This window comes from Drosophila busckii, chromosome 3R (assembly GCF_011750605.1).
Source record: "Drosophila busckii strain San Diego stock center, stock number 13000-0081.31 chromosome 3R, ASM1175060v1, whole genome shotgun sequence".
NCBI lineage: Eukaryota > Metazoa > Arthropoda > Insecta > Diptera > Drosophilidae > Drosophila > Drosophila busckii.
Window position 1 is genome coordinate 12,115,180 of NC_046607.1, and position 19,360 is coordinate 12,134,539.

The window sequence follows — 19,360 nt, forward strand, 5'->3', positions numbered from 1 at the left end:
GAAAGTCAATATTGAATTTAGTTAACTTAACGATTTATTCTCAATTGCGTCTTTTTGTTATAATTTACTAAAACTATGTTATGCTGCAATGGAGTTGCGTCGACTGCCGCTTCGCCTTTGATCATTGTCCACCCCATCACCTGTCCTTAAATCCTCCCGCGATGAATGCTTGTCCTTCATTCTAACATCCGACTCCAAACGGTTGTCTTGCAGAACATGTGAGTCTTTGCGTTGATGACGAAAATTCTGCTTTATTTCTCGCACTTCATCGCGCAGTTGATCCTTAGCATGTTGCTCAATGGTACGTTGGATCTGCTCAGCGGAGGCTACCAACTTGTCCGCTTCGAGTACAACGCGCTTAGCTGATCGGCTGCGACTGCGACGTTCCCGTCGAGAGCTGGAATGCTTCGAGCGTGACCGCGAACGTGAACGCGAGCTGTAGCTGCTGGAGCGTGAACGGCGCGTGGAAGCCAGTTTACGATTCTTACGCTGGGAAGGATTCTTACTCCGGCTGCGACTGCGGGAGCGACTGTGACTGCGTCTAATTAAACATTTATATGAGTTTAGAGCTTTACTGCATAATATTCTTGTCGAGTGCTTACCTAGAGCGTGATGAATAGGAAGATCTGCGATTGTGAGAACGGCTACGACTGCGACTGCGCGAGTGGGAACGCCTGGAGCGACATATTAGCCTAAAATTGAAAATAAATTATTGTATTGATGTACATACATGCTCGAGCCAGAGTCTACTACTTACCGCCGGCCACGTGAACGACTGCGACTCCGTGAGTACGAGTTGGAGCGTGATCGTGATCGATTTCTGCCACGCGAGGATTTGTGATAATAGCCATCATCTGCTTCATCACCGTAACGGTCTCCTTCATAGTGCTTGGGATTGTAGTAGGAAGACGAGTAGCCATCGTAGCCTGAGCGACTTCCACGCCCGCCACGTCCTCGACCTCTACCACGCGGACGTGGTGCAAAGCCGCGATAATTGCTAGATACGGCAAACGGCGGCGGCGCTGCCGCACGGTAAAGAGCGGCGCCCGGAAATACTGGTGGCATGCCGTATCCGAACATGGACAGCGATTGCATCCACTCATTGGCAGCAGCCGCAGTTGCCGGCACAGCACCGGCAGCCAAAGCAGCTGTAACAGCCTTGAAAGGATTCATCGCAGCATTGGGTGCACCAGCTGCTACTGAAGCTGCCGGCAAAGGTACATTATCAGAATGCGCACCATTGGGCCGCTGCCTTCCGGCGAGCTCGTCGTCACTGCTGGGACCGGCAGCCGTGCCTTTTTTCATATTGCCTTTGAGCAGACCCATTAGCGGTGTATTGCTCTTGATCTCTTGCACAATCTTGCGCTGGTCACAGACCAGCTTCTCAGTGGCAGTTTTGTATTTCTCTACCAGACGACCACGCTGCAGATCCTTGACATCATCTTGGCGTGCGCGATGTGACTTTTGCTTTTGTTTTAGCTGCAAATAGAAGCAAATATGCATAAGAACTTCGAAGTTGAGGAGAGGACATGGCTTACTCACCTGTATGCGTTCGAAGACTTGCTCCAGTATGCGTATGCTCTCCAGCTTGCGTTGCGCTATCATTAATTTGCGCTCCTCGATGCGTATCTTTTGCGAGATCTCAACTTGGCCTCGCTCTTGGATCTTTTTCAGATGCTTTTCTTTGCGCTTCTCTTCGCGTTCGCGCTGCTTCTCCAGCTCAGATAATTTCAATTGCTCTTGCTTTTGCCTGTAATTTGTTTGCAATTTCGTGCATGTTGTTTTTTTGCATGTTTTTGTTTGCTTTTTGTACATATTTTGCTAAAGACTTGTTAACTATGCTTCGGCTAGAAGATGCTGAAAACTGTATAACTTGCCAACAACAATTAAATATGTGATGAAGCAACCAGATGAGCCATAAATGAAACCAAATGAGTGTAAACGCAATTGGGTTCACTTAAGGCTCTGTATATAAGATATGCTAAAAATGCTTTTAGTGTTCAATTCAAACCTTTCACGCTCCGCCTGCTCGACCAGCTGCTTCTTCTCGCGTTCACGCTCCTCATCCTCTGCCTGTGCCTTGGCTATGCAGCGTTTCCTCATGCGATCACGTCGCTGCAGTTGTGCGTCGCTTAAGTGCTTCAACTTATCGAAGTTTACATTGATGATGATGGCCTGCGTTTTGTCCACATACTTCCGGACCAGCTTGGTGGAGCGAAACTCATCCATGGCACGCACAAAGCTTGCATACTCTTCAAACTGCACGTAGCTGTGGGACAAGCGTAGGCCGTTAGTATTTGCTTTTGGCAGGAAAAAAAACTGCTACTCACGCCTCGAAGAGCACGTCCTGCTCGAAACTAAATGTGCGCATGCCACTGATGTCCGTCGCCATACTCTTTCTATACGGATCACAAATGGGTATATCAACAGCGCGCACCCGACCAAACTTCTCAAAGATGCGTTTGAATATGCTCTCGCTGGGCTTGACTTGGTCCTCCTGCTCAGAGTGGCGAGGACAGAACCAGCGTACAGGCAAATGTGTCAAGTGTATCGTGTCGGGTCGTTCGCCCGCCTTCATTTCATCCATGTTGCGTGCATCGCGAAAGTATGAGTCCCAGTCATGGCGTGTGGGAAACTCATCTTTTGCTTCAGTGCAGCGCACCCGAAATGCTTCACTAAAGCCGTTGATACGCAGCGAGACTCCATCAAGTCGTTCAACGGCCAAACGCAAGCGTTTACGATCATCCAACTCTGCCTCGAAGCGTATGTAGTTAACGGTGCTCTTGGAGACCTGCGAACCATTAAACATTCATTATATTAATCAACAATAAATTTAAAATATTAAACGTATTATTTACTTTAAGCACTAGAAACTTATCCGGCTTGAGCTCAGTGCTCAGTTTATCCATTATTTCCAGGTTTGAAACAGATTTGCCAGTTTTAATTTTTTCAGGCAATGCTACCGATATTTGCATTTTCGCCAACGGCTTGAGATACAAGCTGTGTGGCAAGTAGAGTGGCGAGCAATCTGACACATTTTCTATAGTCTGAATGTTAATCATTTTATTTGTGGCAGTTTTTATTTATATTTAATCAAGTTGTTGGTTCGTGATTTGTAATTGTTGTTGTTGTTGTTGTAATGAAATACAATGCATTTAAGGTAAAGTTAAGCAATGAAATGTAGTATATAATTAAACAATTTATATCTAAGATAGTCTCCTAAAGTGTACCAAAGTATGTATGTATGCATATGTTATGTGTGTAAAGAGCTGTGAGTGTGTATGTGTACGTATGTATACATGAAATATATGAGAGCTGCTGCTGTTCTCGTTCTTTCTGCAATCAAATTGTTGGCTATTATGAAATTATTACACCCACTAAACGGCTACTTAAACTTAATATGGATCTGACTTTATTGTTAACTAAATTTCCTATAAGAAAGACACGAAAACTTTTCACTTTGCTAGTTTTTCACATGTAATGTAAAAAATTGCTCGCCGTTGACTATTTTTTGTATCTATCGAAACAAGTTCTTTAGTTCGCTCAGAAATAACTAGCTCAATTTATGAACTTGCTTACTCCGCTTTGCTCAATTTGATTATTTTCAAAAAATGTGTTAATAGCAGCTTATACTATTTATGCATGCAATTATTTATCCAAGCTACTTGTGTTTATGCTAATAACACTCAAATTGCTCAGCCTTTCGACTTCGCAGATCGTCTATCGAATACAAGTAAATCGACTGTAACATCGTCATCGATTTTATTTACACACATTCACAAAGCGAGTGACTACGAAGTGCGTTATTTAATTTTTATACTGTTTAATTTAATTAGAAGTTTAAGTAATGCAACAATATGAGTGCGTGAAATTAATGTAATTGCAAATAATAAAACGAGGTCGTTGGCGCAGCGCGTAAATGGCAACAAATTTACAAGAAACATAACTGCCAACAACAACCAAAGTAGCAGCGACCACCACACCAACAACAAAAACTACAGCAGCTAAGGCAGCAGCAACAACAACGCAATTGTGATAGACAAAGAAATAGATTAAGAAGGGGGAGAACTAAAACAGCAGAAGGCCCATAAGCAAAAACAGAAAAATTCAAGAAGAACGCAAAACAAAAACAAACGCAACATTGATATGTATATATATATTTTTAAATATTTAAAGCATATCGTGGAATAGTTGAAACACAACATTTTGTACCATAACTGATTTGAGTACGCAACGAAAAGAGAACTAAAAGCAGAGCATGCTAACGAACGATGTGCAAAAGCAATGCCATAAAAAATAAATAAGAATATACATAATTGAAAGAAAAAGGAAAACGCTGGCACCACACAGGCACTGGATGTATTTGTGGTAGCAAGAGACAAGAAAGGAGCACAAAGAGAGCAAAAAAAACCTGGAGAGCAAAAGTTTTTGTTTTGGATTGCTGCTGCTGCTAGCGCTGCTCACACACACACAGCCACACATAAACATACACCCACACACATTGGCACAGCTGATGTGAAATCATTTGCAGCGTTCGTGTTGTGTTGTTCTCTGTGCGCGTTTACAATTGATTAAAACCAAAACACAAACACACGAAGACACTTCATAAACAAACACACGCACACAAGCGCTTTTATTGTAAAGATTGATTCAAGATTACACGGTAAGTGCGCTCTGTAGCCCTATTGCGTTAATTAACAGTTAGTTATAGTTGTATGCATAAAGCAGTATTCAAACATGAATGCGCACACATATGTACATATGTATGTGTGTATGTGTGAATATGCATGTAAATAGGTTTTACCAACACAACAAAGGATTTAGACCGTCCCTCTCTTTGTGCTTATTTTCAACGGCCGCCTACAATGCGCTCGCTTTACCCCACTGTCACTCGTTCCCTTTGCCTGGGCTGGGTTAGCCCAATGCAGGTCTGCACCTGCAGCCATTTTCTTTTCGAGTGACAGGCAACCCTTGCTTGCGGTCGCCCTTTTTGCATTGTTGTTGTAGTTGTTGCTGCTGCTGCTGATGTTGTATGCGTCAGTTGGCTCAAGCAAAATTACAATTAATTGCAACAATTTACATATTTTAAGCGCATATGCAACTGCATTCATTTCAACTGAAATTATAACGTTGGCAAGTGCAGCTAGTAGAAATTGCTCATACTGTCTCTGACTCTGCGTATTTTTCGTTGTTTATTCATATTTCCCATTCATTTTACGTTTTGTTGTCGCTATATTGCCAAGCCAAAGCCAAAGCATTATACAAAATGCAACGTAATGGAAAATAACAAAGTGCAGGCCAAAACAATACAGAAAAAAATAAAACACGCACGCACACACAAACTCACACACACAGATACAATTACGCGTGGTGTTGGTGGCAAACTGGGCGACAAAAAATATAATATGCATGCTGCTGTTGTTGTTTTTGCTGCAGCAGCTGACGCCTGTGAGTTGTTCGCATGATATGATCAAGCATCAGCTGTTCGCAAAGAAAATATAATTTTGGGCTACAATATGTGAAATTTAAGTTGCTTGTTTATACTGCGTTACCTTGGAGGCCAGCTTAAGTAGGCTGAGCTTATTTATCTTACATGCGCGTTGTTTATATAAATATGTCCCCGTATGTGTATTAACACTTGTACTCAATAACCTACTTAAAGCCACAGCAGGACCAACCATAAACAACGCAGAAACAAGCTTATATACTATATACATATATTGTATGTGTTTATATAAACAAAATGTGACATTCCTAATTAATGACTGCTTTTGTTTTTATTGTCGCCACTTTTGCTCTCCTACTGCGCGTCAGAGCGACAACAGTGCAGAGAGCCAAAATCAACGCTAGCCAATGTAATCTGAATGAACTGTCCAAGAAAGTTCATGGCAGCTTCTCTCATGGCTCTCGCTCTCTTACTCTTTTGAACTGCGCTGTTATCTACAGATGCATGTTGTCACTTTTGCTGTAAGCTTGATTTATTTTATTTAATTATAGTGCACTGTGCACTCGCAGGTTGTACAAACATATTTAGTTCTTTCATGGTTGATTGCCATGATAAGCGGTTATCAGTGGAGGACAACGTGCGAATAACTTTTGTACCTGCATGCACACAATATTGATGAGTAATCGTTGTTAATTTCATTTGAAAATGAAAAACATATGCAAGTGATCTATGTGTCGATTTCGGGTTTTCCTAGAATAATTAGTAAAGAAAACATGATGTTTTTTCTTGAAAAGTTATGATATTAGTTTTAAGCAGAAACGCGCAGGCAAAAGAATGTTATATATGAAGGTAACTTAGGATGCCAGCGAGCAGGTAAATCCACATATACATAGCCATAGCCATAGCCATAGAGAGCGATCGAACGTTACACGTGTAGCGTGTAGCCTCTTGATGACGCCAGCGTCGCGTTTAGCGTCGACGTCGACGTCGCTGTTGTCGATAAAGCCACAGCGACGACATTCAGTTGTTTTCGTTCGTTACGCCCGCATGTCTAGACGCTAGCTGCTGTTGGTTTTATTTTGATTTTGTTGTTTTTTGTCTATTAACAACAACTAAGGTGCTTTGATAATAATACTCGTTATAATATATAATTAATAATGCTGTGTTATCGTTACGCTGTACGCGTGTGTAAATTTACATGAACGCGTAGCTATTTTTGTATTGCTTTCTTATCACTTCATCAGCATTTACACAATCGCCAAAGTTTGCCAGACAAATTGTAAACAATATGTATTATGTGCATGTATTAAGCACAGACTTGATTAAACAGCTATATAAGTATATACAAGCTGTATGTGTGCGCTAGTATGTGTGCGACTATTTACATGTGCTTATTTATTGCGACTTGAAACAGAGACAGAGTTAGTCATTAACATTGGCGTAGCTCCCCAGCAGAGCAGCAGCAGCAGCAGCAGCAGCAGAGACAGCGCGTCACAATGTCTAATGTTAGCATTAACAGCTGCTTAACAGCGCCAGGAGATCATTTGTGAAATTCAAAACTTTAACAGACTGTTAATAATTATTTTATTCTTTCTTTCTTGCAGGTGAGCAATTTAGAGGGACTCACGCATACACTTACACACAGACAATCACACACACATACACACACATACAAACAAATCCAAATGCGTTTGCAAACGTAATTCTTGGACAAACAATTGCACTGCCAAATACACTGAAGCAGGAGGAGGAGGCGGACGAGGAGGAGGACCTGAGACGAGCAGCAAAAGTGGAGACGCAGGTGAAGCAACGGTAGCTAGAGGAGGGCGAAAGGCAGATAAAGGCTCCATGATGCTGTACGTATTCCATGTGGACGTCGGTCGTATGATGAGCTTCGACATGACCGTTGCTCTGTCCTCGGTGGAGAACCTGAAGGACACCATACAGCGCCTGCATGGCATACCCGCTACCAATATAGTGCTGTTGGTAAGCGGCGGCGAGATGCTCACACATTGCACCCAGGTCTCCTGCTATTCCGCCGGCACTGACACCAATCCCATTTATATGTTTCTCACGGGGGATGAGCGTGCGGCGCCGACGATAGCAAGCGGTGGCAGTTCAAGTGATGCCGATGACGAGCTGCGTCGCCAGGTGGAGGAGAGTGATATGCTGCCCGCCGTGCTCGAGACAGTGCGTCAGCGTGCACTGCTGGCGGTGCACATGAGTGAGCTGGGACGCAAAGAGGAGAAGCTCTGTGAGCGTCTTGTCCACGAACAGCATCTGCAGCAGCAGGGCTGGTCGGCAGTGGTGGCCAATCTGGAGGATCTGACAGTGGAGTTCGAGGAACGCTTCCGTAACTTCTGCCAGGCATTCGATCGCCATCTGCAGCAGCGCGAGAGTTATCTGGAGCTGCTGCGCAACTTTCGCGACGATCTCAGTCAGCTGGCGAGGATTCCCATACTGCCCGCACTCATGGCGCTGGCGCAGGCAGATTTCCATGGCTTCGATGAGTTGCTGGAACAAGACCCGGATGCACTGCTGCAGCGCCAACAGACTATAGCTGAATCTGTAACGGAGGAGCTGGTGGATGCGGATGTGAATGCCGCTGACAGCGTGGTGAAGAGCACGACCAGCAGCACATCGCCAAACAAGAAGCTTAAAATGGGCCACGAGCAGGAGGAACTGGAGACGGAGGACGAACCGTCCAGGCAACAGCATCAATTGAATCTGCTGCAGTGGATCAGCTCGAAGGGCAACCATGAGGCACTGCAGCAAATGTGCGATGAGTGCGAGCAGGGACTGAACACTTTCTCGGTGGAGAAGTACGACAAGCTCAAGCAGGAGGTGCAGAACATCATAGGCGAGGCCAAGAACAGCAATGTGAAGGAGATCAAGGGACTCAGTGAGCGGCTTTGTCGTCTGGATGAGTTCAAGTATAAGATTGGCAAGATGGTGCAGGATCAGCGTGAGCAGGCGACGGCGCTGCAACAGAATGAGGCGCGTGCCTTGAAGATTCGCGATAATTCAGTGCTGCCCGATCTGTGCATCTCGCATCGCACACAGCTGAAAGATATGCTGAAGAATCACATCAAGATACGCGAGTACTGCCGCTGCATAGGCAACTCCAAGGAGGAGCTGGGCCTCAACTTGCATAAGCGCCTCTGCCGCATCGTTTGGATCGAGAACAGCATGAGCGAGTTCGACAATCGCTTGCTGTTCAATCATCGCTGCCTGCGTCGCGCCGAGCGTCACATTGGCATCATCGAACAGATTCATCGGGCGCCGAGCATCTATGTGGCCGCCGTGGCGGAAGTGGTACGTCGCAAGATCTTCTCCGATCAGTTCAGGCTCTGGGCCTCGCGTCTCTCGGTGGACTTCGATCGCATACATGGCGAGGAGCTGCAGCGCCGCCAGCTGTTCAATGCCAACTTCGATGGGCACTTTTTGAATATTTTATTCCCCGGCATGGCCGACATGCCGCCCGCCTTTGCCCAGGAGCATCCCGAGCTAAGCTTCGATACGCGCCTGCCGCAACTCAGCTGCGCCGACATTGAGCTGCTCTCCAAGCAGCTGCCCGAGCTGGCCGCCCAGCTGCAGCTGCCAGACATGGCGCCCGTGCTGCAGTTCTTTGTGCAACAGACTGAGGGCCAAGCCCAGCAGCAGCTGCCCGAGGTACCCTTTGAATATGGCATCAATATTGGCGTGGGCACCTCCAACGAAAGCCTCTACGTGGAGCAAGTGGCGCGCAGCACGGCCACCGAGCAGCTGCTCATGATGAGCGCCGGCACCTTGACGGATGAGCATGCGGGCAGTGTGGACCAACTGCGTCAGGCGCTGCAGCAGCTCGGTAAACTGGCACTGGAGGGCTTAAGAATGGCGCGCTCTGATTTGAGCGACATGCGACATGAACTCACCGCTGGCGCTGGACAGGATGAGTTGCAGTCGGAGCTGCAGTTGCTGCAGGACAAGCTGCAGCTAATGCGCATGCAGTGTGAGCGACGCGAGCAGGCGCAGGAAGAGCATCTGGAGCAACTGCGTCAACAGCTGCTGGCGGCGGAGCAGGACAAAGCGGTGGCGGTGGCCCAGGCGCGTGAGCAATTGATACACGAGCACAAAACGGAGCTGGAGTCGCTACGCTGTCGGTTCAAGCTAATGACGTCCATGGAGCGCTCGCCCTCGGACAGCAGCCTGGAGAAACTGGAGCGGCCAACGAGCAGCGCCAGCGTGGCCAGTCTGGATGTGGAGCAGCTGTTGGCGCAACAGCGTCAGGATTTGAACGCCCAGCGGGAGCGTGCCGTCCTCGAGGCGGTGGAGGCGGAACGCGCCCTTTGGCAGTCGCGTCAACCGCAATTTAACTCAGAATCTGTGATGGCCAATGTGTCCATACTGAAGGACATGCTAGAGGATAAAGAGCGCCAGCTGGACATGCTGCGCGAACAGAATCGCCTACTCACCCAGGATACCTATCAGCTGAAGACGCGCATCGATGTGCTCACCAACGAGGATGGCAACAGCTGGCTAAAGGAGAAAATCGATTACCTGAGTCGCGACAAGAGTCGTCTCGAGGAGGAACTCAATATGGAGAAGAGCAAGCGTCTCGAAATGGAAACAAGCGTCGCCGCCATGCGCAGGTGAGTGCAGCAAAGATGTGAAACTATCGAGAGTAGCAAAGGAATAGTTTATTTATTATATACGGTAGTTGAACAGCTTTAGAAGAGATCAAAATATTCATGCTCTATTATTATTTGCAGCTCCGTTTATGAGGTGGGCGCACCGTGTACAACGGTCGCTATTCCCGGCGCACCGCTGACACGCTCCAGGTCAAGTGGCGGCAGCGCTTCCGCCAATCGCTACATCACGTTGGAGGGCTGCGCTAAGGGCGACTTGGTATTTGTAGTTTGGAGCATGAGGCACGCACAGTTCATGGTCGTCCAGGACTCGCTCACACTGTATTTTGTGCACGCCGACAGCTTGGCTGCCCTACAGCTAACGCCACCGCAGACTCTGCCACCGCCAGCAGCAATTGGTGGCGCTGACGCTGCTGCGGCAGTTGCGCTGCCTGTGGCCGAACTGCATCAAATACCGCTGCCGTATTATGCGATTGGACGTGTCATCGACAAGGAGTACTGCCAGGCACGCAAGGTAAGAGAGCTCATAGTCCATAGTCCAATTGCATAATTAATCTCATGCTTAATCTCTTAACCTCAACAGGATGAGAATCGCTATCGCGTGAGCAGGGGCTCCAAGTTCTATCGCATCAAGCTGGCGCCATTGCCTTCGCGTAATCTGCAGCGTCGCGAGCGTTTGGAATGTAAGTGAGTGTGCGAGAAGCGCAAAGGAAGGATGAAGGATTTGCATTTAAGCTTACTATAGATCTTTTTTTTTAAGGCCGAAAGCTGTTCATATATAAATTAAAAGACTTCATAGGCATAGATAAATTTATATATAAATACTTAAAGACAGTTTGTGCCACAAGCTTAAGCAGCTAAACTATTTAATTCTAATTAAAACATAGTCGCCATTAAATGTAGTTTATATGTGAATATTAAAATGTGTATCAAATACTAATTAATAGTTAATTGTTGTTGCAAGCGCTCGCTAAATTTCTTATAAGTTGTGCACTCCTCTTGAATTGACTGTTCTAATAAATTGTTTTTTATATTTAGCCGGCTCAAGCGCTGCTAGCATTCGCCTGGCGCCAATAGCGGCGGCGCCACAGCGCGATGTCGTCGATGCGCCAGCAAGTATCAGTGGGAGCAGTGTTTATCAAAGCTTCAAGGAGCGCACAATGAGCATTAGTAGCGTCAACGAGGATGAGGATGAGGCCTCGTTGCTGAGCGAGCGTTGCCGCTACAATAGCGTCAGTGAGGAGGAGGAGCAGCAGCAGCAGCAGCTGGTAGGAGCGGGAGTGGGCTTGCCAGCAATATCGGCTGAAACAGTGGCTTTGGCAACAACTCAAGCACAGTCTGTGATAACAGAGCAGCCAACGGCATCTAGAAATTTGAAGTTGGATCTACTGTTGGCCTCTGCTGATATAATAACGCAAACCCCAAAACACCAACAACAACCACAAGAACACAAACAAAAGCTACAAGAGCAGCATCAACACTTTGAGGAGGAGGAGAAGGAGCAGGCGGATGAGGAGGAGCAGCAGTCGGCGCCTGTGGCTAACATTATTCTAACTGAACCCGTTGCAGATGAGGAAGATTTAAGCCAGCCGGTTAACTTGTATGTAACCTCAGCAACCACAACAGCAGCAGTTGCAGCAGAGCCTGAGGCTGCTGTAGCGGATGTGGATGCAGCCGCTGCTGTTGTGGAAGCAGCAACAGTGAGGACAACACAGAGCTCTGACTCTGATGAATATCGCTCGCTGGAGGGCAAGGAGGAAACAGATTTTCAGATTTCCGATTAGTGTACGACAGTTTTTAATGTTATTAATTACGTGGTAAAATGTGGCCCATCCTAAGGTTACCTAATTAACATGCATACATACATATATACGTTTATATACATATACATAGCGATGGAGTGAGTGTGTGTGCTTAAACTAGGCTAGCACTCTTACTATTTAAATAGAAACAACCCTCCCAACCCACTGCTCATCTAAGCTCCTAACAATTAAGCCACAACTGAGCCGACGACAACAAAAAACACACGCAGACACACACAAAAAATTAAAAAACACTTACATAGAAACGTAAAGTACTCGAGATGTGGAAGCATAAAGTTATATATACTTAAACAAATTAATCTTAATAAATTCAGCTAAAAGAAAAGAGAAGAAAAGCAAAATCTTTTTAAAATAACTCATCTATGTACTGTTCCAATGTAGAGTTGCCTATAGTGTCTGTATCTATATTGCCTAATCTTATTACAGCGCTGTAAATGAGTTTCAACAAAAGCAGAAACACTTGCTACTTATACTATATCGATAAATAATTTTTATTTCAAATGAAAATCAACCACAAATACTATTAATCAAAAAAAAAATAAAAAACAACAAACAAACTTTTAAGGAAAATAGTTTTGTAAAACAAATAAAATTTATAGTTTTCTCAAATATTTGCTGACGTTTTTTAATTTTCTTAGCAATTTAATTGTATAAAAAAAAAAATCACACAAATATTGTATATGTATATTTTTTATAATGAATCTTTCTAATATTAATCTACAAGCTTGAGCGTATAATTTGGATAGAACTATTTTTTGCTCAGCTAATAATGCTTAATTTAGCGTTTTTAATGAATTATTTGTGTTTTTTGTAAATAGAAATATATTTTTTGCCTTTACCAAACTCAAAATTAAAAGCCTAAACACCAAGAAACAAAGAGTAGAAGCGCTGCATGCAAAAATGTACACTAGACATGATAACAAAAAAAACAACAACAACAACACGCAAAATTGTAAATAGTTTAAACAAAAGAATGAGTAATGAAACAACTAAGTTTTACTTTACATATTTATGAGATAATAAAGGTAAATAAACGAAGCTGTAACACCAACAAAATGTCAAGCAAACAATAAAACGTGTAAAAGCGAAAATCGAATAAAAAAAATGGTAAACATTACAACAATAGAGAGTTTCACTCAGCAGCAGCAATAAAAACATAAATCGTAATTAACACATAAAATTATATATTTATTAAGTTTAGTAATTGTCAGCTAAATTATAGTTATAATTTAATTATACATATATTTTAAATAGTATGTGATCATATATTTGGGGTTTCTGTTTTCACATGCAGATCTTTTGCTTAATGCTTGCTGTGCTTAATTATATATTACACTCTGCAACATAATTGTGCTTAAACATGCGCTTAGTTTAGTTAGTTAAGCTCAACTATAAATTGCACATGCGCCAAGGATTTTCACATGCCAGCGAGCAAGTGTGGCGTGTCTAAAAGAAGTTTATTTAATAGAGTTAGAGTAAGAGTGTAGGATTAGCAATTTTTAGGTTCTATAATCTGCATAATTCACATTCACACACACACACACACACACACACGTAAGCATATTGAAGGGGCAATGATGCATCAGTCTCCGTTAAAGAAAATTGGGCATAATACAAGCAAAAGTCGTACATCATATCTATGTTTAGGTAATTAGGCTAATTAACGTTGTGCAGCTTTTGTCGATACGCAAACAAATTACTTCTTCTTCCACAGCGGCATTAGCTGATTTTCTTAGCAGTAGTTTATAATGAGTTATATATATGTCTCTCGCTCCACTCCCAGTGCACAGACAGTGCATGGACTAGTGAATGGCTGCTGTCTGCATCCAACGCTTGGCTGGCCACGACTTCATTTTGGGCTTCAAAATAATTGAGCGTTAAATATGCTCCAGTTATTAATTATCAACAACTGTACAGTTCTCCACACCGCCTACTCTGCATCTACTTCGTCTCTAGCTTTGGGCACTCACAATATGCCGCATTTCTTGAGCACAATCTTGCGCTTCCGCGCCGCACTGGAGCCGCTGCCCTTCTTGGCTGGACGCAGCACAATGGTGCCATTGCTGGACTTGGTAAAGGTGGGGCTAAAGGCGCTGATGTTGGGCGTGCTGCTGTAGGGCATATGCCCCTGTTGACTGTTGCTGCCGCTGCCGCCGGGCGCAGTGGCCTGCTCATAGCTCTGCGTCATCAGCTGATGGCATTTGGTGGCCAAGTAGCGAAACACCGATGCCACATTGATGTCCTCCTTCACCGAAGTGCGTATGAGTCTGCAGTTGAGCATCTTGGCCAGCGTTTCGACTTCATCCGCACTCACCACCGCCTGCTCAATAAGATCTATTTTGTTCTGTACTATCACAGTGGGTATCTCGTTGCATTCGTTCTCCACCTTGCGTTTCCACTCCTTGATGGCATCAAAAGAGGCACGATCTGTGGTGCTGAACACCAGCACCGATGCCTGTGCGCCACGATAATACGCCTTGGTTATGCAATCGAACTCCTCCTGGCCCGCCGTATCCCACAGCATAATGCGCACATCCTCGCCATCGATTTCGATTTGACGCTCCAGAAAATCCACACCAATCGTTTTCTTATAGTCCTTTGTAAAGATGCCCTTGCAGTAGCGCTGGATCATGCTGGATTTGCCGACGCCACCATTGCCAACTATCACCTGCAAAGCAAATGACAGAATTATAAGAAAGCTTTAATCATTTTAATATATAGAAAGGCAAATGTGACACAATGAGTGTGCTTGAATAATAACTTTAAAGCTTGAAGAATTTATCAAAATTTCTTTGACAAAGTAAATGTATCTTAAATAAAATAAAAGCAGCTTTTTAATCTGACCCTATTTTAAAGTGTCTTCAAATCTCTAAATTTCCTCTCTCTTATTTCAAACTACTCACACGTGTCTCGAAAGCAAAACAAACTCAACCAAAGAGGTGAGCATAACAGGCTGTATAATTAGAATTTTAAATTTATAAAATTCCAATCAACAAATAAATAAATATAAAGCGCGAATGATTATTACAGCACCAATGCTAATGTGCGAGCAGCTATTGTATGAAGATTAAATAAGTTTTGCTAAAATAGCGAACAATCTGATGAATATAGCCAAAGCTGTATTTAATAAAAGGCAAAACCGTTGCTAAACAATTAGTTTGTATATTGTGTGTGTTGGAGTCTCGTTGTTGCAACTGCAACTGCTTTGATTATTTAACGCTTATAACGGGGTTTGGGGCAATTGTTGCTGGCGCTTGGACTCATTTATCAATGAGCGTGGCGTCTGTCTCAACTTACCACCTTAATGGCCAGCTCGATGTCGTCCTCACGCATGCTGGTGTAATTGTACTGTGACTGCTGTGAGTAGAGACTGTTGGACTGTAGAGCAGGTGCAGCCGACCCGCTCGTTGCCGTTGCCGTTTGGATTAACAGACGCATCAAGTGAAGTGAAGGCCTGGCGCTTGGAGTTGGAGGCTGCCAGTTGTTGGTGTAACAAGCGGTTTGTTGTTTGTTGCAGCAAGACCAGTTTAGCGCAATAGCAATTGCGTGCTATTATTTTATTATTGTAATTTGTTTGAGTTTTTTATCTTTTCTTATTTTTGGCGATGCGGTTCAGGTTAAGTTTTCACTTTTCGCCGCAAACTTCCTTTGCGCGCAGCACACACAGAGAGCTCGATTCACTTTCTTCTTCTACGCATTGATTTCACCAAAAATATCGAAGTGGCAAGTGGAAAACTGTGGAAACACGAAAAAGCACAAATGCAAGCATGAGTAATACACCAAAGACGAAAATGTAATTCTTTCATTTTCACATCAACCGGTTATTTATTTAATTTTTCCTCTCTCTCTACATATATTTTATTTGGTCTTTTCTTTGCTTTCCGGTTCCAGCGGCCGCCGCTTCTAATAAGACTCAACAGTGAGCCGGTTGCGTTTACAACAGGTGCTTACAAGACACTGTACTTCACCTCCCCTCCCCACACCAGAGCACACTCACCTCACTCAACCCCTCACCTTACGGCCTCATTGCACAGTGGTCAACATGAATTGAAATTAGGCATGTAGCAAGATCAGAGTTGAACATTTCTATGAATGTCTCCGTCTATGTATGTGTGTGTGTGTGTGTGTGTGTATGGGCATGACATTAGCGCGTGTCTATGAATTCTTTTGAATTTGTCTATTTTTACAACCATAAGCTGCTGATTTATACACTGCCCCAGGGCCAAGCTTCGTGGGCGTGACGTTATTTCTTGTTCTTGGCGAATTGCTAAGGCTTTTTATTATTATTAACAAATGACATAAAAGCCGTTAGGTGTGCATGGAAATCGTAGCTTTGTTTACAAATACCATCTAATACTCATATTAATATACATAGCTGCTCCACTTCTTTTTGGCCTTAGATGCTGTTGCTGCCTCTTAAAACAAAGAGAAAGGGAGAGCATTAAATTAACATTAGCATAATCCCCCTGACGTAGTTACGCATCTATTCAATCAGTCTTACGCACAACTTTGTTTTCTACATATCTCTCTATATCCATCTGTGCTCGCTGCATTTGCATATTGATTAGTTCGCGCCTCGGGCTCGGATCACAATTTGACATTATTTCTTCTTTGCGACCCACTGTGCAGCTTTGACCGCGCTGTCGTCTTTGTTGTTGCCTTTCGCTCGTTCTAATTATGTTGTGACTATTTCGCTTTTGGGCCAAATCTTCCATACGTTGCTTGACTGCAAAACTTCAACTTTACGCTCTCGGGTTATTATTAGTTTGTATTTTCTTTATGTGTTTTGTTATGATAATTAAGGCCAGCGCTTATGGATTTGTAGTTCAATACACAGGCATTTATGTCTGTATCTATGTATCTATGTGTAGGCCACAGCAAGAGCAACAACAACAACAACAACAATGTTGTTGTCAGCGAAGCTTGACATAAAATCCAATTGGATCTTGAGTTGAGCGTGTGGGACGCAAAGAATAAAAAACTGCAGTCACTGCTGGCCTACCTGTTTGTGAATGCATGTTTCTTTTTATATATCTATGTATATGTGTGTATACGTAATTCAATTTTGTGTCTGTGTGTACAAATTACAAATAATCCACATCTATTCTGGTTCTTCGTGTCTCGGGTAAATTGTCTAGAATGCGCAATTATTTTGAAATTTGCTCACAAACTAATAGATAATGGTTGCCGAGGTGGTTGCTTTAGCTATTGTTGTTGTTGTTGCTATTGCTGTTGATGTTAGAGCTCGATTGCAGCTGCTTTGTGCCCACTTCCTTCTTCTTGTGTGTGGAATGTGGATTCTAACTTGTCCATTTAAGTACACCGCAAGGCATTTACCTGTGTTGGTTACAGCAGCAGCAGCAGCAGCAGCAACAACAGTGCCACTTGTTGCTGCCACTGCAGTGGCACCAAAGCGAATTCTTTCAATGTGTGCATGTGTGTGTGGAAAATTATGCAAATGCAAGAACCATCAGCTTTGTGCTGTTGTTTTTAATATTGCTTTTGTTTGCTGCGCTACTTAAATCAATTATGTGCACAAATTCCTCATTATTTAAATTAACTTTAAATACTCCACTCGCGCTCACTCTCTAACGGTAGTTTGCGACAAAAGTCTTTTAGTTTTGTTGTTCCCTATATTTTTATAGACCTTTTCTCACACTGAAAAAACGCTGACATCGCATTGTGTTTGTCGGTGAGAGATAAACAAATATAAGTTGAAATCATAAAACAACATATGCGAATGCGAAAACTCAAAGCTCGCAGCAGTAAAAAAAAACCATAAGCAGCACCTTGTATCCAACAACTGCTGTTGGCTGATACGAGTACGGAGACGACAACGCGTGCGAAGCGCATTAATTAATGTTGGCGTCTTTGGGCTTTGAACCGTAGTGAAAGTCTCTTCTTCTACACACACGCACACCTCATTGAGGCACAAGACGAATAAACCGAAAACGTACCACGAACACGCATTAGCTTCTACAAGCCCATCACAAGAGCAGACGGAATCGGACACCTGTTACGCTCTGTGGCTCGTCTCAAACTAAATCTTGGCTTAGACTTGCCGCAACTATAAGCCAGAAACGCAGAGTACATGCAACAAGCGGTGGCGCGCAGTAAAAACAGCTCACAGCATTTTAAATGTTAGATTTTGTGAATTTTGGCTATGTTAAGCTGATCTGTAAATAACATAAGATAAATGTACGTTTTAAATTAAAGAACTTACATTTAAGTATTATTGCCGCCGCCTTGTTTAACATTCTTAATTGCACTTGAAATCAGCATCTGTCTAAAAAGTAAATATAGCATAATGTTTTACACTTAATTGTACACCATATGAAATTAATAAAACAATGTTGTTTGTTTTCTTCAGTTGCTCGTTTGATCGTTACATTTAAATATACAATATTATATTAGCGAGTATTATCTGCAATAGTATTGTGCATTTGCCAACACTAATTGAGTGACGATGAATCGATATACGGTTTGCAGTGTGACCGCAGTTAAATGCACAAAAAAATACAAACAGTTCGATAACTATATAAGCCGATTGGAGATAGGCGCCGGTCTGTGTTTACAATTTATACATTTGTTAATATTTTGTTACGCTTGTGATTCTTAAAGTGCAAATAATTGCTTATGAATTTTGAGTAAAGTAGACTGAGTAGCTCACTCTTGGTGCTCGTAAGCCGCGTTTCATCTAAAACGCATGCGTAGTCCTCGCTGCAAGACGAAGGATGTGCGCGCTCTTTGCGAAAAGCATTTTGGAGCCCATTAGTAAGTGTCCGTATACCGCGATTCAGTGTGATTCGTAATCTCATGGCGTAGTGGTGTCTACGTTCAGCATAGCTTTCGGTTAGTTAAACAATACTATTTTGTTGCAAGGCTACGCATATAAACAAAAGTGCTCCATGTTTGTGTGAGTGTGTGTGTGTGTGAATTTTATGTTGTGTGTGTGTATGTATGTGTGAATAACAATGTTAGTAAACATGCAACTACAAAAACAGTGTGAAACCATAGAAAAGTAAAATGTTTATGCAAAAGTAAATTCCAACACGACGCTCTTTAGGGGTGATTACCTCCGCCTCCTGCGCTACAGAAAAGGTGGTGGACTCGCAGTCAGGCAGTCCTTAGCTCCACATATTCCCATTTCAGGCAGTGCGAAAAAGAAAAAAATAATAAATACATACAAAGAAGACGCTGCCATGCTTTCGGTTTTTCGTTTTTGCAAATGCAATAAAGTAAAGTTAGAGCGGAGGGTGAAAGCATAAAAAATCAATAGCTTAATAGTAAGTTCTATCTATAGCACAGTTAGCCCTAAGTGGCGCAGTCAGGTGGTCATTGTCCTTTTTAGCGAATGCCATTAGTTGCTATAGGCAGAGCAATCTCCAAAGCGGTGACTCATGCAATCAACTCTTTAATTCTCTTAACTTATTTATTTCAGCAAATAACAAAAATCTGCTGAA

At 43.3% G+C, this 19,360-nt stretch overlaps 3 protein-coding genes across 7 annotated transcripts; 1 reads left to right on the plus strand and 2 right to left on the minus strand.

The window, feature by feature from the left end:
• Positions 1-11: 11 nt before the first annotated feature.
• On the minus strand, positions 12-3,483 carry LOC108603425 (A-kinase anchor protein 17A). Of its 2 annotated transcripts, XM_017992231.1 has the most exons (7): positions 2,859-3,483; positions 2,331-2,791; positions 2,012-2,269; positions 1,543-1,750; positions 758-1,479; positions 603-692; positions 12-541 (listed from the first exon to the last, which is right to left on the minus strand). In XM_017992231.1, exons 1-7 carry the CDS (start codon positions 3,060-3,062, stop codon positions 79-81), a joined length of 2,406 nt encoding a protein of 801 aa, XP_017847720.1. In that variant the 5' UTR covers positions 3,063-3,483; the 3' UTR covers positions 12-78. The 2 variants fall into 2 exon arrangements, with proteins under 2 accessions (XP_017847720.1, XP_017847721.1); XM_017992232.1 differs by lacking the exons at positions 2,331-2,791; positions 2,859-3,483 and having other exon boundaries at positions 1,543-1,847; positions 2,012-2,080.
• Positions 3,484-3,785: 302 nt separating this feature from the next.
• Positions 3,786-12,431, plus strand: LOC108603868 (RB1-inducible coiled-coil protein 1). Of its 3 annotated transcripts, none has more exons than XM_017993035.1 (5): positions 3,786-4,663; positions 7,051-10,077; positions 10,198-10,588; positions 10,658-10,757; positions 11,113-12,431. In XM_017993035.1, exons 2-5 carry the CDS (start codon positions 7,295-7,297, stop codon positions 11,856-11,858), a joined length of 4,020 nt encoding a protein of 1,339 aa, XP_017848524.1. In that variant the 5' UTR covers positions 3,786-4,663; positions 7,051-7,294; the 3' UTR covers positions 11,859-12,431. The 3 variants fall into 3 exon arrangements, with proteins under 3 accessions (XP_017848524.1, XP_017848526.1, XP_017848525.1); XM_017993037.2 differs by having other exon boundaries at positions 10,658-10,761; positions 11,113-11,223; XM_017993036.1 differs by lacking the exon at positions 3,786-4,663 and adding an exon at positions 6,477-6,563.
• Positions 12,432-13,157: 726 nt separating this feature from the next.
• LOC108603420 (ras-related protein Rab-23) lies at positions 13,158-17,921 on the minus strand. 2 transcript variants are annotated; one of them, XM_017992222.1, is made up of 3 exons: positions 17,687-17,921; positions 15,195-15,632; positions 13,158-14,565 (listed from the first exon to the last, which is right to left on the minus strand). In XM_017992222.1, exons 2-3 carry the CDS (start codon positions 15,333-15,335, stop codon positions 13,864-13,866), a joined length of 843 nt encoding a protein of 280 aa, XP_017847711.1. In that variant the 5' UTR covers positions 15,336-15,632; positions 17,687-17,921; the 3' UTR covers positions 13,158-13,863. The 2 variants fall into 2 exon arrangements, with proteins under 2 accessions (XP_017847711.1, XP_017847710.1); XM_017992221.1 differs by lacking the exon at positions 17,687-17,921 and having other exon boundaries at positions 15,195-16,664.
• Between the last annotated feature and the right edge of the window lie 1,439 nt (positions 17,922-19,360).

Excerpts from the sequence above, each read along its gene's own strand:
- LOC108603868 (XM_017993035.1), top strand. The coding sequence starts at position 7,295 with ATGATGCTGTACGTATTCCATGTGGACGTCGGTCGTATGATGAGCTTC. Across the intron at positions 10,589-10,657 it reads AGTACTGCCAGGCACGCAAG|GATGAGAATCGCTATCGCGT; the intron begins GTAAGAGAGCTC and ends TAACCTCAACAG. Across the intron at positions 10,758-11,112 it reads GCGTCGCGAGCGTTTGGAAT|CCGGCTCAAGCGCTGCTAGC; the intron begins GTAAGTGAGTGT and ends TTTTATATTTAG.
- LOC108603425 (XM_017992231.1), bottom strand. The coding sequence starts at position 3,062 with ATGATTAACATTCAGACTATAGAAAATGTGTCAGATTGCTCGCCACTC. Across the intron at positions 1,751-2,011 it reads GAGCAGGCGGAGCGTGAAAG|GCAAAAGCAAGAGCAATTGA; the intron begins GTTTGAATTGAA and ends AACAAATTACAG. Across the intron at positions 542-602 it reads TCCTATTCATCACGCTCTAG|ACGCAGTCACAGTCGCTCCC; the intron begins GTAAGCACTCGA and ends ATGTTTAATTAG.
- LOC108603420 (XM_017992222.1), bottom strand. The coding sequence starts at position 15,335 with ATGCGTCTGTTAATCCAAACGGCAACGGCAACGAGCGGGTCGGCTGCA. Across the intron at positions 14,566-15,194 it reads TCGAGCTGGCCATTAAGGTG|GTGATAGTTGGCAATGGTGG; the intron begins GTAAGTTGAGAC and ends TTTGCTTTGCAG.